This window comes from Schistosoma mansoni, chromosome 1, assembly GCF_000237925.1.
Source record: "Schistosoma mansoni strain Puerto Rico chromosome 1, complete genome".
NCBI lineage: Eukaryota > Metazoa > Platyhelminthes > Trematoda > Strigeidida > Schistosomatidae > Schistosoma > Schistosoma mansoni.
Window position 1 is genome coordinate 16,426,430 of NC_031495.1, and position 27,772 is coordinate 16,454,201.

General features: G+C 37.0%; 3 protein-coding genes across 3 annotated transcripts in view; 1 reads left to right on the forward strand and 2 right to left on the reverse strand.

Annotated features, from left to right (window-relative positions):
- Nucleotides 1–1,994: 1,994 nt before the first annotated feature.
- Smp_133150 (hypothetical protein) lies at nucleotides 1,995–15,799 on the reverse strand (the record flags this gene model as incomplete). Its single annotated transcript, XM_018793446.1, has 7 exons — nucleotides 1,995–2,217; nucleotides 3,134–3,352; nucleotides 8,240–8,611; nucleotides 10,425–10,931; nucleotides 12,286–12,818; nucleotides 14,584–14,922; nucleotides 15,658–15,799. The coding sequence occupies 7 exons, from the start codon at nucleotides 15,797–15,799 to the stop codon at nucleotides 2,134–2,136; spliced, it is 2,196 nt and encodes a 731-aa protein (XP_018647958.1). The 3' UTR covers nucleotides 1,995–2,133.
- A 6-nt stretch (nucleotides 15,800–15,805) lies between these two features.
- The window catches only part of Smp_133140 (hypothetical protein), a gene marked incomplete at both ends in the record, with an annotated part of 52,191 nt that continues 40,224 nt past the window's right edge, over nucleotides 15,806–27,772 (forward strand). The window contains one exon of the mRNA XM_018793447.1: nucleotides 15,806–15,851. Coding sequence (XP_018647959.1) covers nucleotides 15,806–15,851 — 46 coding nt within the window. The remainder of the gene's footprint in view (nucleotides 15,852–27,772) is intronic.
- On the reverse strand, nucleotides 24,321–26,246 carry Smp_178720 (hypothetical protein; the record flags this gene model as incomplete). The annotated part of the gene is made up of 2 exons (XM_018793448.1): nucleotides 24,321–24,639; nucleotides 26,125–26,246. The coding sequence occupies 2 exons, from the start codon at nucleotides 26,244–26,246 to the stop codon at nucleotides 24,321–24,323; spliced, it is 441 nt and encodes a 146-aa protein (XP_018647960.1).

Sequence of the window (27,772 nt, forward strand, 5' to 3'; positions counted from 1 at the left end):
AAAGTTGGGCGTCTATGGAGTCCTTCATTCTGTTTAACAATACCCTGTTGAAGACTTTTCCTGGAATAGAGAGAAGAGTGATGCCCCTGTAATTATCACACTTGCTGAGATCGCCTTTCTTTGGTATCTTGATCAGATGTCCTTCTTTCCAGTCTGTTGGTACTTGTTCTTCATCCCAAATCTTACTGAAGAGAATGTGGAGTGTCTTTGCAGTTGCTGCTACATCTGCTTCCAGTGCCTCTGCTGGAATGTTGTCTGGTCTCATGGCTTTGCTGCTTTTAATTTGTCTAGTGGCCATGCTGATCTCTTCAATTGTTGGTGGGCTAAAACCGATTGGGAGGTCCATGGGTGCTACTTCAATGTTGGGTGGGTTCAATGGAGGTGGTCGATTTAAGAGTTCCTTAAAATGCCCTACCCCCTGTTTCGCTGTTCTTCAATGTTGATTACCTTGCTTTTCACTGGTCGTTCTGGTTTACGGTAATTTCCAGCGAGTTTCTTTGTTGCATCATGAAATTGTCTCATGTTTCCTTCTCTTGCAGCCTTTTCCACCGTCATTGCTAAATTTTGCACATATTTACGTTTGTCGGTTTTGATGCTCCTCTTCACTTGCTTGTTTGCTTCTGTGTATTCGGCTTGTGGGTTGGCTTTTTCTGCTCTTGTTCGGCTGATATTGATCGCTGCCTTCTTGCTCCTCCTTTCTTGAATCTTATCCAGTGCATCAACAGTGATCCATTCCTTTTGGTGGTGATTTTTGTTGCCCAGAACCTCCTGATATGTTAAAGTGATTGCCTCATTTATCCCTTTTTAGTTGCTCTCCATAGTAGTTCTCTCTCCTTTGAGTAGCTCATGAAAGGCCTGGAACTTGTTGAGGGCTATCTTGAATTTATTGAGTTTGCCAGCATCCCAAAGAAAAGCCGTATCAAACTTTTGTGATGTTGTCCGCCCCATTTTCCAGTGCTTAAGTTTTAATTTCATCTTGGCGACCAGCAAATGGTGACCGGACGCTATATCAGCTCCTCTCTTGGTTCTCACGTCCTCTATCGTCCTTCTGAACGTTTTGTTGATGCAGATATGGTCGATTTAGTTCTGTGTAGTGTGATCCGATGAAGTCCATGTGGCTTTGTGTATGCAATTGTGTGGGAATATGGTACCGCCTATGACCAGTTTGTTAAAGGCACATAGGTTTGCAAATCTCTCACCATTTTCGTTCCTTTCTTTGTTGCATCATGAAATTGTCTCATGTTTCCTTCTCTTGCAGCCTTTTCCACCGTCATTGCTAAATTTTGCACATATTTACGTTTGTAGGTTTTGATGCTCCTCTTCACTTGCTTGTTTGCTTCTGTGTATTCGGCTTGTGCTTCTCACCATTTTCGTTCCTTTCTCCAAGTCCATGTCGTCCCATGATGTTTTCGTATTCGGTGTTGTCCATTCCAATTTTAGCATTTAAATCTCCCATCAGAATGGTCAAGTCCTTTGTTGGGCATTTCTCGACGATTGACTGCAGCCTATCGTAGAATTGATCTTTAACGTCTTCACTGTAATCGTTGGTAGGCGCATAGCATTGGATGACGTTCATTGTAATGCATCAGCGTCAAGGGTTGATATTATACTACTTTTTAATCGTTTTAAAGGTTTGTGTGTACCAAATAAAATGACACTTCAAAAACAGAAAGCTGAAGTTAATCATGACAATGAAATTTAATCACTGTAAGAAGTCATTGAATGTTTTAGTTGGAAAGTCCAAATAACATTTTTACAAACCAACAGTAAGTATTTCTGGAAAAAGAAGTCTGGGGATAAATTTCTGTGCTGACGCGTTGAAACAAACAAGCTACTACAACGAAATTCATATTGCCATATCTGAATATGATTCCAATTTACGCTCAAATATTACTCCACTATAATTAATATTAAGTAGTCCATAGTACTTTTGTAGTTATATGTAAACTGCTTAATTATCTTACGATGATTTGCTAGTCAAAAACAAACACTATAAACAAATCAAGTATTTATCTTATTAAAATAATATTTATCACAGTGTTTAAAATGAAATTATGTATAACAAATTAGTTAAAACAAATCCCATATAAATAGATACAATAAAAAAAATATATATGCATAGAAGCTTCACTTTTAGTCTTTTCCAATATGGTAGTCCAGAAATTCTTTCAGTTGCAAATAAATCGGTGGATATTCTCGTTGTTGTCTTATTTGGACCTAATGAAAGCAAAATTTTTAAATACAGTTTACTTTATCAAGCACATAAATTTATATGATACAGACCTTAATTTGTTATTTTTTTTAAAGTAGATAGATCGTCATAGAAAGCTTTTTCGGTTACACAAATCACTTAAAATTAATATGAACTTTTGGAAAGTGGTCTCTGTATTTGAACAAATATATTTTTTTGCGATCCCAGTGGTAATCGATGTAGCGTTTAGGCTTTTTCTTATCATGATGAACTGACCAAACTATGCTAAAATAGAGAGTAAACTGAGGAAAAAGGAGTGGTGTTCAGATCAAAGTATGGAGCCAATCAGTTAAAATGACTGGTAGATTGAAGTAAATAAAGAAGTGCAAACTTTCTTGATGGGATCTGTGTTAATAATATTTTATGAGGATCGATTGCAATATCGAAAATGCATACATCTCTCTAATTATGTACTTTAGTATCATCGTATGCCTTTTATCCAGGAACTTAATTTGTTTCTTTGGCACTATGCGCCATATGATGTCGACTCTATTTCTTCACATTATTTTGAAGTGAATTGCGGCAACTTGATTCTGATAGATATTTGTATTAGGCTCTGCGCTGTTTACTATCAACCAATTGAATTCTTCATAACGGTCATTGGCTCGTATGAGGGTTTCTTTCTATATGATACTAACGATTCCTATAAACAATTAGTATTTACAATATTATAATAAGAGTTTTTAATAATAAGATTTACAAAAATTCGACCGAGGATCTAATTGTCATAAGTTCCATTTAAAATTGGAGTTGTCAGATTACCTAAGCAATGCAACTTTTTCTTATCGAATATTCCTCATAAAGATGACAACAAATACAGAAAACAGCACATACAACTTAATTTAAGAATCCAATTTTAGAAAATCTAAAAAGATGGATTACCTCATGGACATATGCTGAAAGACCGTTGCGTAGAAAAATTAAACGTTCCGTATCATTTTCTCTTTTCACCAACCACGATACATAGTAATTTGTAGACCAGCCTGCAATAATATGGGGATAACGAATTTCATCCGGTGCTCTGCTAAACATATGTTGACAAATCATGCTTGGCAATACATGATTTGATGAAGAACCAACTGAATTCTCTTTTGCATAAGTCTGAGAAAAAATTATATTTATATTAATCGTGAATATATTATTCCATACTATTTAGAATCGGGGAAAATATGAAAATGCTTTCTATATATTACGACTTAATAAAAGCAGATACATTTGCACAAATAAAAATATAACCAAATCAATGTTAATTATTATAGAGTGGTGGCACATACAATAGTTACAACATTTAAATTTCAATCAGAAAGTTGTGGGTCTGAACTGTACTTCGCCTTACTTGGTTTGGCTTGGTAATATCATCAACTTTTCAGGGATAGTGTTTTCTGAAAACCAACTATACACATTTTCGTATGATCAAAATTAGATTAGTTTTACAGGATTTACAATTGCTCAGGAGGTTTCGAAATCTTTGATCAATAAGTTATTTGTTCGGTATATATTTAAATAATAAGGTTTAGTAAATATAATTTAGATTAATGATGATTTACGTGAGATTTATGTGATCTAAATGTTTCATTGCATAGTTACTTGCTTGCTAAATTTCAATATTTGTCTGGATGTAATTAAAGAAATCTTCGTTCTCCTTGTATTTGCTTAGTGCTGACCGTTCGTTGCTGCTTTCATTAACAGGAGTGTAAGTTCGTAAACTTATATTGATGGTTTCCTACTGTAATATATGTATATATTCTGAAAAACCAAGACAGTTATACGACTAAAGTCGACCTCTTAAGCGTTTATTTACGTGAAAATAGCAATTACATTTGTCAGTATATTATCGCGTATAACCATCAGAGTCAAAAATCCACTATTTATTAATTATTAATCTATTATACGCGTATATAGCCCCTTCCAGGGAAGTCCTACTCACTGCCTTCTCGTGGCGAAGGTGTTGTTTACGAAAATGAGAGGACGAAAAGCGAATGTCCGGCGCTATAACCGGGTTGGTGGATATGAAGGATCCACCTAGGGGAGTTGGAAAACCCTGATTCCAAACCAATGGTGCACATGGGCTTCCGTATCCTGAAGGAACAAATGGCGAATGAACCAGTTATTGGTCACCGGCTACCATGGGACTGCATCTCCTCACGATGCTCCACTGCCTTGTGGGTTAAACCTCTAGGTCAAAGGCTCGGGGTGTGACCCCCTAAGAAAACCACCTGCTTCTGTTTGGGCACCCGGGCAGTATCACAGCCCTCTCGCAAATAAATGAGATGAAACATTCAACTGACAATTATATTCTCGTTCATACTAGAAACAAAACAATTTGCATTATTACTATTATTATTATTATTGTTATTATTATTATTTACCATATCGCTAATTCACCCCCTTTTATCCCCAATTTGTGCTCTTCAACTTATGCAGCAGCTCGCCCATGGTGGAAAATCTGTCCTATCTAAACGATCTCCAGTCACTGTCTGGTTGAAAGTGAATGCTTCCACTGATTATGAATACTGAAGCAGTCTTTCTGAAATCACGTACACCGTTCAAGCTGGCTTCCTTCAACGTTCGCACACTAATGCAGATCAGACAACAGATAGGGCTGGCTATGTCTTTGGAAGGTCTTAATGTTGACGTTTGCTGTCTATCCGAGACCCGTATTCAAGACTCTAGTGAAGTACTACAAATCCGCTCTCCATCTGTCGCCTCGAAAAGCTTGTTTCACGTGCGCTTATCCGGGGACCCTGTGGCATTTTCGTCTGGTCTTGCTGGCGTTGGTGTCGCACTAAGCGCTAGGGCTGAGGCAGCACTAATCGATTGGATCCCCATTAACAGTCGGTTATGTGCTGTTAGATTAGAAAGTTCCATCAAAGTGAGAATCGGTGTCTTTTCGTCATCTTCGACTATGCCCCGACAGATTGCAGCCCGGGTGCAATCAAGGATGAGTTTTACCACCAGTTAACAGTTCTTCTCTAGAAAGCGCGTTCGACAGATATTGTAGTACTAGCCGGAGACTTGAATGCACAGGTCGGGCGTCTAGGCACAGAAGAGAGTTGTTTAGGTGGCCGATGGGGACTTGTTGGTCGCAGGACAGATAACGGGGACCGTTTGCTGCAACTGTGCACAGACCACAACCTGTTTCTGGCTAACACTAACTTCCGGCACAGTCATCGCCGGTGTGCCACCTGGCGTCCTCCCTCTGCATCCCAAGCCTGGACTCAGATTGATCATATCGCGATCAGCTACCGCTGGTGTGGTTGTGTACAAGACTGCCGCTCCTTTTGGAGTACCTATCTGGAGTCTGATCATGCCCTGGTCTGCGCCAATCTTACCTTACTTTTCAGTGGCCGAAGGATTGACCGCCATCAACGGATCGATGTTAGTAAACTGGCTGCAACTTCTGTTGCAAGTAAGTATCGAGCGGAGCTAGCTTCTAGGCTAGCTACCATCTGACCGAAAAGTATAGATGAGCATTGGTTGCATCTTCATGACGCCATGAAAATGGCGAGTAAAGCCGCTTGAGGCTTCGCGAAACGTCCCGCTTACAAGCACTGGGTTTCTTCTGGCTCCTTACAACTGATGGAAGCCCGTCGGTCTACTCCGGGTGACCGTGAGTATTACCACAAACGAAGGCTGTTACGTAATGAAATTGGGCAAAGCTTGCGTAAGGACCGAGAAGCCTGGTGGTCGGAGCGTGCTAATGAGATGGAAGCAGCAGCTGCATCTGGTAACTGCCGGAAGCTCTTCCAACTCATCCGAGCCACTGGCAGCAAGAAGTCTGGTGTGAGTGAAACAATCTACGAGGATGATGGGATGTCAATCACTAACATCTCTTGACGTCTTGGACGATGGGCAGAATTTTTCGAAGAGCAGTTCAACTGGCCTGCTGCTCCGGCAACATCAACCAGTTTGTCCTGCCCCCCATGGCCGGTGACGACTGATCCACCAAACGAGGCGGAAGTCCGCAAGGAACTTCAACTCTTGAAACGTTACAAATCACCGGGCACAGATGACTTACCTCCGGCTCTTTTTAAAGATGGTGGTGACTTTCTGACTAAGGAATTGACTGTGTTGTTTACAAAGGTTTGGGAGCAAGAAAGTGTTCCAACATCATGGAATGAGTCGATAGTCGTCCATATCTTTAAAAAGGGTTCACGTTGTTCCTGTAATAACTATCGAGGGATAAGTCTACTTTCGATTGCGTCCAAAATATTGGCTTCTATCATTCTTCGTAGGTTGTTTAAAACCCGAGAACGATTGACTCGCGAGGAGCAGGCTGGTTTTCGTTCTGGTCGAGGATGCATTGATCACATCTTCACCCTCCGCCAAATGTTAGAACACCGTCATACTTATCGCAGGCCAACAATCGTAGTGTTTCTTGATATCAGGGCTGCCTTCGATTCGTTGGACAGGACTGTTCTCTGGGATTGTCTATTGAAGAAGGGTGTGCCTGAGAAGTTTATTAACATCTTAAAGGCCTTGTATACGAACACCTCAGGCAGAGTGAGGGCATAAAACCACCTTTCTCCCTTGTTCCATTCGAACAGTGGGGTTAGGCAGGGTTGCCCAATCTCACCATTCCTCTTCAACTTTGCCATCGACGACATCCTGGAAACAGCTCTGATGGATGTAAGTAATGGCGGTGTGGATCTGCTGTCTGGAGAACGACTTCTCGACCTCGAGTATGCGGATGATATTGTCTTACTGTGCGATAATACCCAAGGCATGCAATCCGCACTTAATCAGTTGGCAATCAGTGTCCACAGGTACGGCATGTGCTTTGCAACCTCCAAGTGCAAAGTACTCCTACAAGACTGACAGGATTCTCATCCTGTACTCACCCTGGATGGTGAGCAGATTGAAGTAGTTGAGAAGTTCGTGTATCTAGGTAGCTACATAAGTGCTGGTGGTGACGTGAGTGATGAGATTGATGCACGTACAATGAAAGCCAGAGCGGCTTATGCCAATCTGGGCCATCTTTGGCGCCTTCGTGATGTTAGTCTGGCTGTCAAAGGTCGGATCTACAACGCGTCGGTGAGAGCAGTTTTGCTCTATGCTTGTGAAACCTGGCCTCTCCGAGTTGAGGATGTTAGACGACTCTCTGTGTTCGATCATCGTTGTCTCCGAAGGATTGCTGACATACAGTGGCAACACCATGTTAGTAATGCAGAGGTTCGGCATCGTGTGTTCGGGTGCAGAGACGATAATTCAATTGGTGTCACCATCTTGAAACACCGACTTCGGTGGCTTGGACATGTTTTACGAATGTCGTCCCAGAGAATTCCACGTCGTGCATTATTTGCCGACTCTGGGACTGGTTGGAAAAAGCGGAGAGGAGGTCAGTGTATGACATGGTGTCGTGGTATGAAAGAAAGCTGCAAAGGGCTAGCTTCTGTTGGTCCTTCACGACTCCCTGGCTGGGGTCCGAGAGATGGTGCAACACAGTGGCTAGGGACGTTATCAGATATGGCTCAGAATAGAAGCCAGTGGCGATCCTGCTGTAACCTTCTACTTTCTTCATAAAGAGTGGCTATAACTTTCCTAACTGAGAGAGCTCTTCTGGTTGTACATTTCAGTTCCCCCCATCATTACTCTTCTCCTTTTCTTTTTTTCCTTCTTTTATATATACACATCTTCCTTCTCCTCCCATTCTCATTATTTTGTGTGGCGCATATGTATCCGGTGCCCTTTGTACCAATATATATGTGATTAAATAAATAAATAAATAAATTTATTAATTATATAAATGAATATTGTAAGTACAAATTTATAGTTCTATTTCACCAGGAATTTATGTCTACCTCCCTTACAAATAAAAAAAGCTGGTTACCATTTCCATATACCTGACCAGTTTAAAGTATTTAGTAAGATAATTCTGTAAATATCATGTTGGGTTGAACACAAATAATGCCCTCGAACAATTTGGTAAACTCGATTAAACTTAATAACAGGCAATCGAATACACAAAACACACAAAAAAAAGCGTACTTGGACTAACTGTTCATTTTCCATAGATAGGATAGACGGAAATTCTCTTAATTGTTCATAAGATTCTGGGATTAGTTTACTTAATGTATATCCATAATTTGGAGAGCATAATGGCATTAAAGCTAATTCGAATTCTTTGTAATCAGCGGCTAGTTTAAGACGTACTGATTCTTTTGAAGAACGAATTAATGTTGATCGCCAAAGGTAACTGTTGACACACATAGTAAGAATTGGTTTTAAAGCATCTTGCAATGCAAATTCACCACAAACATAACATCCTGATTGTGTGAACACATTAGATATTGTGTTAACAAACTTTGGAGGTTGTGATAGATCAAATAAATATTGTTGACGAACTCTAGCAGTAAAGTTCTGCCAAAAAATATGAAAACAGATAAATCAGTAGAGCTTACATAACAATGAAGAATACTTAATCTATTTGAGGATTATTGAGGAATATGAAATGAAACTTCTATTGGTTTACTTCTACTAGTAAGTTTGCCCAGATTGCTTCAAATATGTAAACTTAGTAATTGTGTAATACAGAGTTGATTTTATGGTACAAAAATCACGGAGGAAAAAACCAACTGCAAGATTTTATGCCATAGAATCAAAAATCAATGACTAAGTGAAGTATGGTTAATTAAGTGAACAAGTAACAAGACTAAGTACATGCACTACAATAATATGTATAACAAGGATAAACAATACCAGCTTAATGAGAAATATTTCAATTATGCTCAGTAATTATTTATTCAATAAGTTAATTAAATATAACATACGTAGAAATAATATAATCGAAACAGCTAATTTTATATATGACAAACTAGTTGATTTGTTTGAATTAAAAACAAAAGGTAAAAAAATTTTTAATAAGGGTAGAACGATTTCAAGATCTTTCATTATGCATTGTGATATGCGGTCGTACGTCCGGGTGTTTAATGGTTCTAGACTATGAGGAAACATATATAAGGAGCTCTTTAGGTTTTCAATAATTCTTCAACTAGCATTATTTCGCAGTAAACTAATTTTATGAACTATTTTTCAGCTCTTAGCAACGTTTTGAAATTTTCTGTTGTTTATATTCAGGACTACAACTGGTCAGTCTCTGTTACGATATGCTCTCAGCAGATTTACGCGAAATATTGTTATAAGTTGAGTGTTTGAAGATAAATGTACTAGGTTTGTCTTGGTGTGAACATCAACACTGGTATATCTAGGTGGTGGGTCCCAAACAGAACGAAAAGCGAGAAATTGGTTCGAATCCAAGGCACTAACTAAATATACGGGAATTATCTTTCAGTTCCTTTGCGTGATTTGCATACAAGTACTCTTTTATCAAAAAACACACCTCTTCATATAGGGAAATTTACTTAGTTTTATATAGACACTACCTACTTGCAGCTAATATTTAGTAGATGGAAATAAAGTTGACGGACAATCAATATAAAAGAACAGTAATAATTAATCACGATAGAAATAGATTAAATTTATTTTACAATGTTATTCATTTCGCTAATTTACGAAATCGAGACGTAGCCTTAAAAAGTTAATTTTTCAATATAGGACGACAAATATTAGTTTTAACTCATCAATTAAATGTATTTATAATCTTGTGGGAACTGATACTTTCTATGAAATTTGAACCCATATCATCTAGTTTCCTACGAACTACCTCAAACAACCTGAAAATCGAAACATAGTGCACGTGATGTGAAGTCACTTAGACTGGTGGCCACATTGTAACGTGATCGACAGAATTCGAACGACATTAAATGGTTAGATAAACAAGACGTCTTTTACTGATCAAAGTAATTTCGGCTTCCAAACAAGATTCAATGTGACTGATAATTTGATGAAACTATTGCGTAGCGGCTAATAGTAGTGGAATACAAAACATTTTATTTGTATTTAAAACTCATTCATTACATTCCAATAAATGTATATGTTCAAACTAACCAGAATCTAATACATAAATTGTTTCAGAAACTACGGCACTATTTGTCTGGACATCAGTTTATGACAGAAATCTAAAATTTTCACCTTTTCTGTCATTAGTATGTTTCGTTACACTAAATCGCTTAATCGTCTAGTATTGTTTATCATGAAGAATTGTATGGACATAATCGAAAGATCAATATTTACAAAAATACTATGAATTTTCTTAAAAAGGAAAATAACTAACCTGTAAATCTTGTAGATATTTTGACTTACTATTTAATTCATTAACTGATACATTTTGATATGAATCATATTCATTATGCATAGAACTTAAAATTTCATCTATCTTATTACTAATAGCTAGAAGAAATGGATTTAAAATAGAAATGCACAAATTATTCAAATGATTTCTTGTTGATTCTGAAATTAACTGAAGTGGATTTTTAATTGGTGTCATTGTTTCAATTGTGGTGGTCAGTGGAAAGGTTCCATCCAAACATGTAGATGATTTATTATAACGTTTATGATTAATGTTGGATGCTGTTATTGTATTCAGATTACTCAGTCGTTTATTTACAGTTAATTGTAAATTTGTTCCAAACTGACAGAGAAGGTTGACCAAATGTATATTACTCTGTTGTCCAAGTGTTTGTGAATCTGTCAATTGTACTGCACTAATACCGCCCGAGGAAATTAAAGCTTCAGTTTTAGTTGCAAATAAAGCAATCAATTTATCTAAATTGCGAGTAACCTAAGTTTATGAAAAGAAAGTTAGGCAACAGATAGAAAAATCAGTAATTTACTTGTTTGTCTACTGATTACATATTTAGTATTAAGCAAATAAATTCATTGTTCAATGTAAACTATTTAATTTGACCTGATGGTTAGTATAGTCTATCAGCGTTACACACAGGATCGTTTTTGTAGATAATATGGTAATAATTGTAGTACAAGCAATATATATACTTGGTGTTGGCAAGCAATAAAACCCATAATCAATGTTTCCGCATTTTCGGGGGTCGTGGATATGTTTTCGTTATATCGATGATTTTCAGATAAGACTAGATATTAATAACGGAATTATCAAATAAGTTTTGTGTGAAGATCGTTTTGTGGCTTAATTTATCATTTTGCACGAGAATATACTCATGTATTTACCATTAATTCAAGCACGTAGAAACAGTGTAACATCTGGAATACAATTTGCATCAGTTAAAATTGTTATACTTCACAACAGTACAGTGATATGGTCAAGAAGAAAATCACAAAATGTTCCTAACTTCGGTATATCGTCGATAATTAAAAATGAAACTAAAAAGGTATTGTTGTCAGGAGTTATTTTAGCAAACAATAATAGATAGACAAGCATAACAGCGTAGGATCCCTACACACAATACATTGATTTAAGCTTTCATAAATTGATTGGTGATCAATCAATCGTTCCATACACACTTAATTTTCGTTGACTTAATCAAGGATAAAAATGTGTCAATGAACAATTAGTGTCTCTCAGGAAACAGTAGAAGCTGGATCTAGCGAGTTAACTATCAAGAGCCCTAAACAATTCCACCTGATGTAACCAGTTCGCGTATGATTGGGAAGTAGAAATATCTGAAAATATAACTTTTGCAAAAATAATACTAATTTTTTAAACAAAACTCAATGAGATTCATTGAGTAGGACAATAAACCACTTATCTAAATAAGTGTTTCGTTATAAGTGGTTAGTTTCGAGATCAACTGCCCAAAATTCTAGTGAAAAGCTTTGATTCGTAGAGTCAAACAGGTTATAAGTGGAACAGCTACCATCAACTGAATGATGTAAGGATTTTGATCCATCGTGAATTGATTAAGGTTAGGAGGATGAACTATTGAATTACAACACAGTTGGTTAATAGGAAATATGTTCTTCAAAAGCTCGAAAACCAGGATATGTATGATACTCCGTTGAGCCGTAAATGAGCAATAATATCCTATATTAGGCTAGAATTGATTTCTGGCGATTTCCAGTTATTTCGAGTGAAATTAGCTCATAAAGAAGGATAACTATGAAATACACATAAGTATTCATCTTAAATCTCACTTTTTTTAAGAAAAGCCACTCACCTTAAGTAAAAGGTCATGATGAACAGTAACATAACCTAATTCATTCGCAGCTGTTTGTATGATATCATTTAATTCATTTGTATCTGGTCCAGCTGTTGTAGATGTTGAAAAAGCCAAAGTTACCCTATCAAATAAACGTGATACACTACGAGATAAATAAGCTGTCTCAAATGGGTGCAGTGCTCGAACCAAACATGAAGGTAGTTGTTCCAAGGTAGTTTGGTGATGAGTAGGTGATAATGTATATTGATCATAATTACTATCATTAGAAAATTCATTTGAAAAGGTACTGGTTACACGACGTTCTAAATCTAATATTAATTTTAATAATTTCGGATATTCTCCTTCAAGCACTTCTTTAATTACTGGTGATTGATTGGAAACAATAGAAAGTTTAGTGGCCAGTTGATCCGATGCCCAACCAAGGAATCCTTCATTTGAAATCAGTGCATTACGAATATCTGCGCGATTATCATTGATTTGGTTGTGAGATATTGCATTATCGATAGAAGAGGATGAATCAATGTTATTTTCTATGATTAAAAAAAGTGAGGTAAAATTGTTCATCATCAAAATTTTTATGAACATACACGGTTAAAAAGTTTTAGTACATCTAAAAATTTATAGAAAAAAACAACCAATAAATGAATTTGTAGTACATAGATTACACTTTTCCAGTTTTGCCACAAACTGATGTCAGTAGAATAAACGAGAAATATAACACAATAGTGTACAGCTATTTTGTTCTTAAAAATTTAGATGCAGAAAACATTAATGATATTATTTGGAATCTCAAGCTTCATAAAAAGTATTTGGGCATTGCGTATCATTTCAACAGCTGATGATTCCAAATATACACAACTAGTTACAAAGCCTAGCTTATAATTCATGAGTTATCTTAGTGATTGCATACCATTTAGCTGATCTCTAAGTAAGTCAGACAGTCAAACGCAACACAGAATCTGGTATGTATGTACATCGGTTTGAGTTTCTATAATCCATCGTTATAGATAGATAGAATTGTCAGTCCGAATCTCAGAGTAGTAGAGGTAGAAACAGTATGAGTGCTGATTAGAAAGATTAGGGATCGAAGATAAGATTCAATAAAATATAAATTAGTCAAAATTTTAAAAAAAATTGTAAGGAATTCAGAATCTGGGTGAAGACAAAGAGTGGATGTACCTGTCCCATTGCAAACGATTTTGAGCTATGTCATTCAAAGTCTGTAATCACCTGTACCCCAATTAGGTGGTATACACCTGTATTCCAATTGTCGATGACTTCATGGACTGACACCATATTTTGGTTTGACTGGCTCTAATTTCCTTACAACCTGCCCCCATGTGCCAGAGAACACCACCCTTTGATGTAAGCAGTGGTTGGGCATACATAACACATGCACCAACAAACTGAGTTGATAAAAATTTATTATCCCTAAAGTGAAAATGGAGACTATACTGTGTTATGAGCACTTGAATTTTAAACAATGGGTTGTACGATTAAGCTTCACTTCACTTGCTTAGGTTCAAGGAGTTGAATAGTCGGCATAGCTCCTAAACAATACATACAACAGTCTGTACTTTGTTGCCTAATCACATTAAAATCGATATTTCATCTAATCATTTGATCAGCAGCATGATTGTTAATAAGTGTAAGCTTAAAACCCGAGGGATATCATTCGTATTGACTATTAAAAAATCCCATTACACAACAGAACATATATCTAACACAATCACAAACTTCTAACAATTATTGGATGAAAATTACTTCTGAAAAGCTTAAAAATTCTCATTGATCAATAGCTCCCGGAGTAAAACAGAAAACAATAAAACAAACTGCATGTGTTGATATTTCATAGAAACTATTGATTGTTTGCTCATTTAATCAGCTTTGCGAAACCATGAGCGAATGTTCCAATCCCAATATAGATGTTTGGCTTACCACTATTTAACACAAGCCCCATATAATAATCCTGTTGATTTCATGAACTTTTGAGTAAACTGTTTAATTAGAAAAACGATTCGAACTAATTACCTTAAAAGATTCAAGTAAACTCCATTTATTGTTCTAATGATAATTTGCGATTTTCATTATGAATTATAACCAGTTTAATAATAAACCTCAGCAAATGGTTGTACATATAACCAAGTAAATGATTTTTATATGTATATAAGTCGAAAACAAAATTCATCATATGATTACTAAATGTCAAAGAGTTAAACTCAAATATGGCACTTAAGGATTCTATAAAAGGAAACAATAAATGGTCGATGAAACTTTCAAAGTGATAATACAAACCTTGAGGAGTTAAAGTTTCTTTGAAATTGGCCGAGGCAAAAATTAACAAAATTGAAGAATATTTTTCGGAATTTTTATTATTTTGCCAGTTGATAAGCATTTCGTGTATAAGTAACTCAGCTAGACTAGGATATAATTCAGAAATATATTGGTCTAAACGACATATACTTGTCATGCATACATCAATATGTGTTTCACGTTGTTTCATTAGAGTTAAACCAAGTAGACGACTACAAGAAATAAGTTGTTCCATTTTATCAATAGTTCCATCTAAACTAGTCCATATAGCAACATGAAAAGCAGCCGCTTGACCACCGACTGCTGATAATGATGCTCTACCTAAAAAAAGAACACAACAGAAAATGATATTATTTAGGTTAATCAATACAAAACACGCGATGTTACCTAGATTGCAATTTATACTAAACACATTTGTCAATGACATTCGGAAAATTTCCTGTTTCTGAATGTTGATCACATTCGGTCAATTAAATTTATATAAGTGGTATCATTAAGTTTGATCCAAACTAGAGACTGATGTATCCGATTATGTTACTCTCCACTCATTAACCAATCACAGCAGGACTCAGATGAAGTCTTCAAATTCATATACCATAAATTACAATTTTATATTTCTATATCACTTACTCCAAAGCAATATACTTTGAGTATTATTGAACATTTCCTCCTCCTACTTGATGTTTTGATGCATTTTATTGATTTCACTTTACATTAGGAAATATGTCGATCTTTTTACTTAATTAGCCATGATTGCTATGGTAAAGATGGTCGTTGGTTAAGCCTTATTAATAAACTTGACTACTCTAGAGGTTAAGAATATATCTGTTGCGAAAATCATTGCTTTGTAAAATTCATATTTACTAGTGTATATCAAAATAAATGAATATATTTTGTAAATTTAAGAATAAGTTTAATGAAATAAAAAATTCATGATAAAAATAATATTGCCTTTATAGAATTATATTCTATCATATACTCGATATGTTGGTAAATTCAGTGGCTAGAATAAAATAACTGTATTCTAATAAATCTTAAAGAGGATCTAGAATTTACCTGGACCAGAACCTCCTTGCTGAATTTTTTGACGTGTTCGCATTCGTTGAGTTAAAGAATCTATGTCAACAGAAGAGGATAGTACAGAAACAAACTCAGATTTCCATTTAGTCACCAGTTCATGAATTACATCCATTAACATATTTAAATGGTAGAAAACCTAAATGACAGTACAAAGTTTAACAAAAAAGACGGTAAATGTTAAAGATAACAAATATGAATTGACAGTATAGTGTTGGAATATAGAAAGAAATTATCATTTAAGCTCAAGAAGCAACTGGACGACATCAAATGTCAGTTTGTGATGAAATTCGTACTATACGAAATTCCCGAAGAAATCATTTGACTTAATAATAATCATGTGGTCAACACTAGTGATGAACCTATTAAGACTGTAGTGAGAGGACATCGTCTATGACATCAACTAAGTATTCATGTATGAGACAGTAACTCATCGATGATAATTTAATTAATTTTAATAAACTGATTCACTAGCTACTTGGGTAATGAACCACACATTAGGTGTGAGGGCTAACGATACAAGGCAATCGCCTAAACCAAGACAGAGCGGGGTTCGGACCTGAGACCTTGTGTGAGAAAGTCGAGTACCTTAACCACTGAGCTATCGCTTTACCATTGATGATAATGGATGAGGAAGATCGAGCTATATTTCCAATTGATTAAAGTCAGAAATATGAACCATCAAATCCCAACTTTACTGTTAAGTGGTATTATGGTAGATAAGACAAAATCTAAGGGTTCAGGCTAGAATTTTTTCTGTTTTACAATATTAAAGAATCGCAAATTAAAGCCTAAAAGGTGTAATCAGTACTCCTCAATATTTTTCGGTGGTTTTTCAGATAATTTCGAAACCTGTGGATAGAAACTGGATTAAAACTGTCCAGACAAAATAGGAATTTTTATTCAAATTGCCTGTGAGTATATACCTTTCCAAACACATTAAAAAAAATAACAGCTTTTCAATGGCAACAAGCTTTACATAACTAATGTTCCTCTTGAAATTAGTGTTTTTCAGAAACATTATATGTGGCTATATACATATATATCTTCCGTGTAAAGTCAGTTTTTTGACGGTCGAATTGTCAGATATGTCCCAAGTTATAATTTATCTAACTTAATTATGCCTCTTAATCTTCGTGAAGGAGCATAGGCTGTCCACAAACATTTTCCATCAAACTCTGTCCTGGGTAATCTTTTCCACTTGCTATCCATCCTTTTCATGTCTGCTTCCAATTACCGACGCAATGTGTTCCTTGGTCTTCCTCTTTTCCATTTCCATTCAGGATTCCTAGTTAGCGATTGCCTCGTGATGCAATTTAATGATTTCCTCAACGTGTGTCCTGTCCACCTCTATCATCTTTTCCTAATTTCCTGTCCAAATGGTAGCTGGTTTGTTCTCTCCCATAGCAGGCTGTTGCTGACGGTATACGGTCAACGGACATTCAGTATCTTACGTAGACAATTATTGATAAATACTTGCACTTTTTGATGATGGTTGTGGTAGTTCTCCAAGTTTCAGCTCCGTACAGTAGAATTAACCGTTCGTATTGAAGATTCTGACTTCGATGTTGGTTGACAGTTGTTTTGAGTTCCATATGTTCTTCAACTATAGGAATGAGGCCCTTGTTTTGCCAATACTTGCTTTTATGTCTGCATCAGATCCTCTTTGTTCATCGATGATGCTCACTAGGTGGGTGAGAGTTTCCACCTTTTCCAGAGCTTCTCCATCAAGTGTGATTGGGTTGGTGCTCGCTATGTTTTATTTCAGGATCGTGGTTTGTCCCTTGTGTATGTTGAGACATACTGATACAGAGACTGGTGCTACACTGGCCGCTTTCACCTAGATTTTTTGATGTGCATGGTATAGAAGAGCTGGGTCATATGCGAAGTCCAAATCGTCTAGTTGCATCCAAGCGGTTTACTGTATTGTGTGTTTCCCCTCAGATGTGGAAGTCTTCGTAATCCAGTCAACCATGAGAGGAAATACAAAGGGTGACAGTAAGCAACCTTATCTGACACCGGTCCTCACCTGGAATACATCCGACAGCTGTCCTCCATGCACGACATTTTAGTGTAGTCAGTTGCATGAGTTACGGATAGTGTTGAAGATCTTCTCAGGTACACTGTGGTTTTGAAGGAGGCTCCATAAGATCCTCCTGTTTACACTATCAGACGTCTTTTCAAAGACAAGGACGTTGATACACAGTGATGAATTCCGTTCAACTGATTGTTTAACGATTATCCGTAGTGTCGCGATTTGGTCTGTGCTCGACAGATCCTTACGGAATCCGGTCTGTTGATCTCGAAGTTGGGCGTCTACTGAATTTTTCATCTGGTTCAGCAACACTCTGTTGAAAACGTTTCCTGGTACCGATAGTAGTGTGATGCATTTGTAATTCTCACACTTACTCAGATCTCCTTTCTTTGGTATTTTGATGAAGTGTCCTTCTTTCCAGTCTATCAGTGCAACTTGTTCTTCTTCACAAATCTTCCTGAATAGAACGTGGAGCATGTTTGCAGTTACTTCTATGTTTGATTTCAGTGCTCCAGCTGGTATATTGTCAGGTTCTGTTACTTTCGCGGTCTTGATTTGTCTGATAGCTTTTCTGATTTCTTCGATTGTTGGTGGAGTGACATCTATAGAAAGATCTGTAGGTGCTACTTCGATGTTTGTTGGATTCAATGGAGCTGGTCTATTCAAGAGTTTGTCAGTGTTCTACCATCTATTTCTCTTTTCTTGAATTCTAGTTATCGGCTTACCTTCTTTGTCCTTGACTGGTCTATCCGATTTAATATATTTCCCTATCAGTTTCTCCGTTGTATCATATAGTTGTCTCATATTTCCTTCTTTTACGGCCTTTCCCATTGTCGTTGTTAGATCTTCCACGTATTTCTACGTGTCATCTCTAATGCTTTTCACTTGCTTGTTTGCTTCAATGTACTCATTTTGTGCTTTGACTTTCTCTGCTCTTGTTCGGCTGTTGTTAATTGTTGTTCTTCCTTTCTTCAATCTTGTTCAGGGTTTAGATAGGGATCTATTGCTTATGATGATGCTAATTGCGACCCAGGATATCATGACACGTTGAAGTTAGATCCTATAATGCTATGAACCTGTTGTTGAGTTATCCTGAACTCATTGAGTTTGTCAGTATGTCGAAGGAAGGCTGTATTGGATCTTTGTGATGCTGTTTGTCCTTTTGTCCAGTGCTTCTTTAGCTTCAGTTTAATCTTGGCAACCAGCAAGTGGTGACCTGAAGTTATGTCATCTCTTCTTTTGGTTCTCATGTTCTTCACCGATCTTCTGAATTTTCTAATGATGCAAATATGATCGATCTGATTCTCTGTAGTGTGATCCGGTTAGACCCACCTAGCTTTGTGAATGCTTTTGTGTGGGAATATTGTCATCTATAACAAATTTGTTTAATGCACATAGATTTGTGAATCTCTCGCCATTCTCGTTTCTTTCTTCTAATTACTCCAGTCCATGTTGTCTCATGATATCTTCATATACAGTTTTGTTCATTCAGACTTTGGCGTTTAGATCTCCCATCAGGATGGTCGAGTATTTTCCTGGACACTTCACTACTTATTGTTAAAAATAGTAATTTCTTTTGTGGATCCTAGCAAATAATATTTTCTCATAACAGAATACTTTTTTTCGAAAAGCAAATCATAAAACGTTTAGATAAGTTTAAACAAAAATCAACAAAGTTATATTGTATACACTGTAAGTAAGAGCTATAGCGTGTAAAGCTTAAAGCATGACATTTCAAAATGGGACTGGACTGAAACTTTAATGCGACTTTAAATTGAAAATAAGCCCATAGTAAATCAATGGACAATAAAAAGTAAACAATATATTTAAATCAACAGTTTTATTGCGATGATTGAAATACAAAGTTTTGTAGAGAAACGTAAACCAGTCTTTCGCAAACAATATGTTTGTTAGAATTCTTTAAGCTTATCCGAATACAATTAACGAACTAATGGTTAAGTCAATGACATATAACCACATATCGTTAGATTAGTTTATCCTTTAAGGAAAGTGAGATAATAGTGAAATTATTAACACACTGAATAACTTATTTCTTGAAAGTATGCATTGAAAACTCAACACTATTACTAATAAGGATATACTAAAACGTTTAACTATGGATAGCTGTTGTCAGCAACTCAACAGAAAGATTGTTAAGGTATGGAAGTAGAAATCATGTTTTGTTGAATATTAAGATAAAGACCCTCTTACTCACCATATCAGTCAGTCAGTCAGCGATAACGTAGGACCAGGCACATTTATGCATCGGTCCAAGTTGCCATACCTCGTTAGCACAACAAGATGAACACCGGATTCATAGAAATAGTTAATTTAGTGGTGGTAGTATATAAAGAAAGGTTGTATATAAGGATATAGTATAGGAAGGAAAAAAGTTATGAAGCAATTTTAATCTCAAGGTTTAAGGGAAGACAAAGAGTGTATACACCTACGCCATTGTGATCGATTCTGAGCCATGTCACCTAGAGTCTCCAACCATTGGTTACGATAGTCACGCGGACCCCGACCAGGTAGTCTGCATCTACCAACATGGCTCAGGCTACAAGTCAGTGACCTCAAGCACTGGTGCCATGTTTTGGTTTGGCCGCCCCTAACTCTTTTCCAACTATCCCCTACACTAGTCAACATTGCGCGTCGTGGTAATCGATGTTCAGGCATACGTAACACGTGGCCCAACCATCTCAGTCTATGAAGATTCATGACCTCATCAACTGATTTACCATCATTCCCTAATACCCTGCGTCGAACCTCACTATTACTTACCCGATGATCCTAGCAGATGCGAGCAATATTTCTAAGACATCTGTGGTCAAATACTAGTAACCTACGAGTATCTTCTACTCTTAATGGCCATGTTTCGCAGCCGTAAAGTAGAACAGAGCGAACTACTGCGCAGTATACTCGTCCCTTAATTGATAGACGGATATCTCGTCTTCTCCATAGGTGAGGTAATTTGGAAAAAGCCAAACGAGCTTTCTGAATCGGTGGAGAGATTTCGTCAGACCCCAACCCATTAGGGCTGATCAGACTTCCAAGATAAGTGAAGTTGTCGACACGTTCGACTACTTCACATCCTATCCTTTGTTCAGGTGTTGACGCAGGCCAGTCCTGGAGTAACAATTTACATTTAGAGGCAGAGAAATGAGTCCCAAACATCCTTGCATTGTTACTCAGTGCTACTAAAAGACTCTGCATTTTATCAGTGTCTTCACCAAACAAGACCATATCATCTGCGTATTCTATGTCGATAAGTGGACCTCCTGGTAGGAGGTCAATTCCTGAAAATTCAGTCGACGGGAGCGTTATTTCCAGCAGTAGGTCTATGATGAAGTTAAACAGAATTGGAGATAGTGGACAACCCTGCCGGACACCACTTGAGGTTGTAAAATCATATGACAGTTCGCCATAAGCTCTCACTCGACTGGTAGTGTTCGAGTAAAGAGCCTTCACAAGGTTTATGTAATTCTGAGGTACACCTTTCAATGACAGACACTGCCACAGAACCTCTCGGTCTACAGAGTCAAATGCTGCTTTCAAGTCAAGAAAAACTATCATTGTCGGACGCCGATAAGCATGTCTGTGCTCTAAAACTTGACGAATGGTGAATATGTGGTCGATACAGCCACGACCAGGTCTGAAGCCAGCCTGATTTTCTCGTGTTTGCAGAGCACGAGTCTTAGTTAGACGCCCGATAATTATTGAGGCTAGTATTTTAGATACTATGTTAGTCAGACTAATCCCTCTATGGTTGTCACAGGATGATTTTGGCCCCTTCTTATGTATTGGGACAATCAGAGATTGTGACCAGTCAGATGAGATTACGTCCGTCTCCCAGATTTTAACCAGAATATTAGTCAACCTAATCGCTAAAATTGGACCACCATATTTAAAGACCTCTGGAGCCAATCCATCTGGACCAGCTGCTCTTCCTCGTTTCAGATTACTTATAGCCTTCTGAACTTCAAGTAGGGTCGGGGGGCCTACTTCAATGTTCCATTCAGGTTTTCTGGGAATAGTGGGTAGTTGTGCAGTAGCTGAAGGCCAGCTAAACTGCTCCTTAAAGTGTTCCGCCCATCGTTCTAAACGTTTAGGTTGAGAGCAGATAAGGGTTCCGTCTTTTTCCGAGATTGTCTCACTTACACTTGACTTCTTAATTCCGGTTTCCTTTATTAGTCTGAATAGTTGCCTGGTGTTGCCTACAGCCGCTGCCTTTTCCATCTCCTTTGCTTTCGTTGCCCACCACTGCTCACTATCGTTCCTTAGACTTTTAGTTAACCTAGATCTAATTTGTTTACGCTCTTCGTCGTGTTCAGAGCCTGATGGGATGAGTTTACGCGAATCCATCAGTGAAATAGACTTGGAAGAAATCCATTGGTTTTTTGGAGCCCTATGGTTTAAATAACTAATAGATGTTACTGCTGTTTCCACAGCTGTTCGTGTGTCTTTCCAAGCAGCATCTGGATCAGTCTCGTTTACAGAACTGCCTAGATGTGAACTCAGTTGTTTCTGGAATTCGCATTTGGCTTTCTCGTCCTCCAGTTCAATCCTAATGGGTCTTCTTAGTGTACTTTTCCTGCGTCCATTGAGGCGCAGACAAATGCGCGCTCGTATTAAAGCGTGATCAGAGTCTAAACAAGTATTCCAATACGAGCGACAATCTTCTATTGAGCCTCTCCAACGATGACTGATGACAATATGGTCTATTTGAGTCCATCGTTGGTTTGGTGCAGGTGGTCGCCATGTTAGACGATGTCTCTCCTTATGCTTAAAATTAGTGCTTGCTAAAAATAAACGATTGTCTGAGCATAGTTGCAACAGACGATCACCATTATCGGTTCGTTGAGCCGGAATACTAAAACACCCACCTAAATGTCTTTCTGTTTGATTTAAGCTGTCTACCTGGGCATTAAAGTCGCCCGCTACGACTACTATGTCTGAGCGCTTAGCTTTCTGAAGAAGCTCAGAGAGTTTTCTGTAGAAGTCATCTTTTACTTCATCATGGCTGCAGTCAGTGGGAGCGTAGGCAGAAACGACGAAAAGGCAACGATGTGTGTCCCTATCCTTCCGAGTTCTTACGGAGCCATTTAGCCGGACAGCACACAGGCGACTGTTAACGGGGATCCATTCTAATAGTGCCTGTTTTGCCCTTGTACTTAGTGCTATGCCTACACCTGCAAGTCCACGAGAACTAGCCAACGGGTCGCCAGATACACGGAGGGTGTGTTTCGTTGGCTGTCCATTTTGGCGAGGTGAGGTCAAGTGAATGACCACACTGGGATCCTGTATGCGTGTTTCGGAGACACAGCATACATCAATGGTACGAGATTCTAGGGTTTTAGCTAAGGAGGCCTGTTGACCGATTTGACTTAAAGTACGTACGTTGAAGGCTCCAATGTGTAGTTTGGAGCGAGGTTTTAGTAGACCTGGGACAGCGTTTCGCGCACTAGAATCGTTGGCCATGGTGACACTTGAGGAGGAAACCGAGAGAGGAAGTTTAGTGTTGAAAGTCAAGGTAGAAGGAATAGTAGGAATTGAAGAAGGAGATTGATTATGAATACAGTGGTCTTGAGTGCTGTTAGAGGTATGAGGGCAGTTATCACTTCCCGGTTGCCCACACCGTTGAAGGGTTTTTCTAGGGGTACCTGAAAAGGAAATTGGGTTAGAAGTGGTCTTAATGACCTGAGAGCGTGACCGCAGTGCCCAAGGGACAACTGCTTGAGGTCGGTCACACACGACCTTTTTGTGGGTAGTTTTTGTGTTAGCTCCGTTCTTCAAAGGACCTTACCGCCGGAGACGGATATCCGTGGGATAAGGCGAGGTGTGCATTTTTAGGGTCGACCTTTTCTAACCCCACCCCTCCTTGTGGGAAGGCAGCATCGCTGTCATGCTGGTTGTCTGAAGGAAACACCTTACTGCTGTCACACCTCTGTACAGTCAGCAGTACGACTTCGCCTTCGGACCTTGGGTCTGCTGCTTTTAGTCTCACCGCTCTTCAAACGACCTGCCTGGCATGGTAGGACCTTGAGGAACGATTGTTCCAGCCAGTATAGCTCGATTGAATCATCACGATAGGCAAGCCCGACCACCACGTCAAGGTAGCAGCAACGGTCGGGACTCACCATATAGAATCTAATCTAAAATGCAAGATACTGCATAGTAATGTCTACTAACACAAACAACATTTTCAATGGAATCTGACGTGAAAATTGTGTTGTAAGCTACAAAACACTACAAAATGGGACCTGTTGGACTGACCTAATACCAGGTGTGGCTATGTTGTTGTATTTAGGGATCGTTAAACTTACGTACTAATCTTTCATATTTGCTTAGAAAAGTTAATATAATAAGGGGGAACAAAAGAAAGAAACAACTTACCTGTAACCCTGTAGCTAATTGAGTTTGATCTGACAACTCATAAGATGAATTGATTAGGCTCCATGCTTGTGACACCATACTCTCTCGAACTTGAACTAATGCGCGATTATAGGACTCCAATACATGAATTCCTTCCCATTCCATACTATTAAAAATGAAGTCTAACTCATTCACATACATTGCACATTGACATAAATCTTTAGACCTACCTATTTTAAGATAATGGTGATAATGATAATGTTATACGAAGAGTAAAATACTCACTTTGAATTCGTTTCATTAGTGTTGCTATTCGAGATATATTACGAAGAACAGCACAAGTAGTGTGTAGATTTTTAAAATGAGTTACATTTGTAGATAACGTTTCATGTGGAGTATCTATCTTCTTTTTAACTTTTGATAAAGAAATTGACAAGTTTCGTATTTTATCTTCAACTGCCTGCAAAACATTTTGCAAATTATCAATGTCAGAGGCTCTTTTAAACAGATCGACGTGGTTATCAGCTACATGCTGATAAATCAGAGTAGCTAACCTGTGAATAATAAAAAAATAAGCAACATAATGCGCACATAAGTTCAAAAAGAAAAGTGACAAAACTTGTTTAGGAAAGAACAAGAATGAAGTAATTTAATTTCACAAATAGTGATCGCATCTACATACCAATTTTTATATTTAAACAAGCTTTACACAATCGAAGTGTCATAAATGAAGTGATATGAATAAAATGAAATTTTGCGCGTTCTAAAATGGAATATCGATACACTGATTTTTTGAAAAAAGAGAAAAAGATTACTGTATTTAAGAAACGTCAAGGATTCAAGGACAATTACTCGTGACGGACTGCTTTATAAGTATAGTATCAAGATCCCAAAAGTCGTATTTTAACTATTTTAACCTGGTGGAATTGGAGTGTTCAGGAAGTGTTAATATTATTGAACCGCAAAATTCTAATTTCCTATGAAATAAAATTAACAAGAAACCTCAAAACTTAGTTTTGTGCTGACAGATACCTATTGACAGTTAAAATTCACAACTTTTGAAATGGGACTATCTTACAAAAAAACGTTTCTCAACACTACGGGCAGAGTATTAGCCTACAAACGGTTCGATTCTCAGTGAGTCAAAATAGTGGCATCAGAAAACTGGAAATCACTTAATCCTAATAATTTCTATTTAAAGTTGCTGTTTCAGGTTTAAACGAAAGGAAAACTTCTAAAAATACTGAGTTTAATGGTTTCGTTGTTTTGTACTCAATCTAAGCACTCTGAAAGGTCATTAAATTCAGATTTACATTAAAATGCAGAGGTCCTTTAACAACAGTTAAGCATAAATTCCAAATATGATGTAATCTAATAAAAATCTTCTACTTGTTAACTGATAAAACCATTTTAGAGCGGTTTTAAAGATAAGAGGCAAGCTAACAATATAACAAAAAACTGGAGTATGTGGTGGGCGGGATTTGAATTTTACTGTACACACAACACTTTAGGACACAAATAGATTAAGCTGGGAAGTTTCATTTTCAATTAGTGTCACAACAATGAAGACGATTTTTAGAAGTTATTTGAACCCCGTTAAAATCGAACGAGGCTGTGAGTCCATATGATAACGCCAATTCAAACATCTTAATTATACTGTTGGATTTCGTGACCAACTGTTTCACAGAAAATGTAAATATTTGTATTAAAACATGTTTTTTTCGAAGAAATCAAAAACTATAGTTTATTGGTTCTCTAAGTCACTAAAACGTTGGATGGCATTTCCTATAGCTCAGAAAATATGATGAAATGGTTGCATTAACTACACAATCAGCTGATGTAAAAATTTATTGGCATCTTTCAAGGATATGTTTATACAGTCTCTTAGACCACCTCTGAACATTTCTGAACAAATTGTTAAATCTACCTTTGCGATAATTAAACCAAGTAGTTTTTTCATTTCCGAAAGTTTTATTAAGAGTAGACATAATACATTTTGAGTTATATAAAACTAAATAATTTATTATGTATCTACGTACTCTCTTATTCGATTATCTATAGTACATAGAACGTTTGAAACTTTATTAGTACCAATGATGTAAGAGACAAACAATCTAGCATCGAAGTCAGCATTAGAGAAATTTTCTAAATTTTCATCCATTAGTTTTCAAATGCTCATCATCTGAAAGGTAAATAAGTGTAAGTTAAGAACTGAAAAGAAAGATGCTATGAAATTTGAGTTAATGAACTAATAAAGTGTGTAAAACAGAACATTTAGCTTCACAACATGAAACAATTTGAACACAGAGTATCTCTGACGTAACATTTTTAACGTATAAGTACGATATCCTGTGGCGTAAGATTAAGTTTAGAATGCCTTCTAAATGAATATGGAACCCGGACGTTCTACGACACTTGATGAATCTGTCCCAAATCTAACATCGGGGTTGGAAAGTTCATGTAATCGTTTGCAGATGGATAAACCTTAATTCACTTAACCAAAGTCTAATATTTTATTTCAGTCGGTCAGTCATACCGTAGAACCCGTACATATGTACATCGGTTCAAGTCACGACACACCGTTAGCACAGAGAAGTGGAGTTTTCAGGTCGAATCTTGAAATAGTAGAGGTAGCAACAGCGTCAGTGATAATAGAAAAATTGGGCCCCGACGATAAGACTCAAAAAGAAATCTTTTTGTTTACATCAGTCTTTTGTGAGAGATTCAACTGGTGCTGTTTCTTTCTGTACCCGTTTTAGTAAGTCCTATGGGGTTTTTTCCGAATTCTGCTAAAATAGTAGTCTTGATCTTTTTCGTTAGTTTACATTGTTAAATACTCGGCTAAATTTTGCAATTTTTCTGCCAGGAGTGAAAATAACTGCAAGTTTAAAAATGATTTAGTAGTGATCAAATATTTGGACGCTTAACTAAATACCATACAGAAGCCTCGGCAAGATAATGTCTACGTACACATTTTCGTCTTTATGAAATGATAAAAAAAACTTTATTTTTGAAAGACACGCCCAAGATTTATGATTTTTTTTACATCTAAGTATCGATTTTTGAGCAATTGAAAGAGCAACATTCGTTGAAGTTACAGTAAAAATTAAGGTTTAGTCACACACATGAATCAAAAAAGCTCAACACCAATGGTTTACGGTCAAATCCATAACGCATCACAGTACAACAGTAATTATGAGTTAATTTATCAGTATTAATATCTGCAGGGGTCAGATATTTAGAGCAATCCCGACGAACAGTATGGACAAATTGATGGTGAGCACGTACGAATCAGGATACTTATTGTGTTGAAGATTTCAATTACACATAAGATGGAGGCTTTTGTACTGTTAATGAAACAAGTTCGATTGGATACAGTACGACTACTACGGTTTTATTTGACAAAATAATCGTCGTATATGTTTTAAATTCCACTATGGTCAATTTGTTTGACGTTTTAAAAGTGACTATGGTGAGTGTAGACAATGTTAGGTAACAAATGATTAATTTTCACTACGAAAGAAATACGCCGAACTGGATTATTTTGAGTGGAAAAACTACTTCGTATGTCGTATATGGTGAGGAATTCTACAAGCTTGGCAGAAAACATGGAGGATAAAGTACCAGTACCAGCAATTTTGACATGATGTTAATGCAGAGATTAGTAAATAAATTTAACAAAATCGA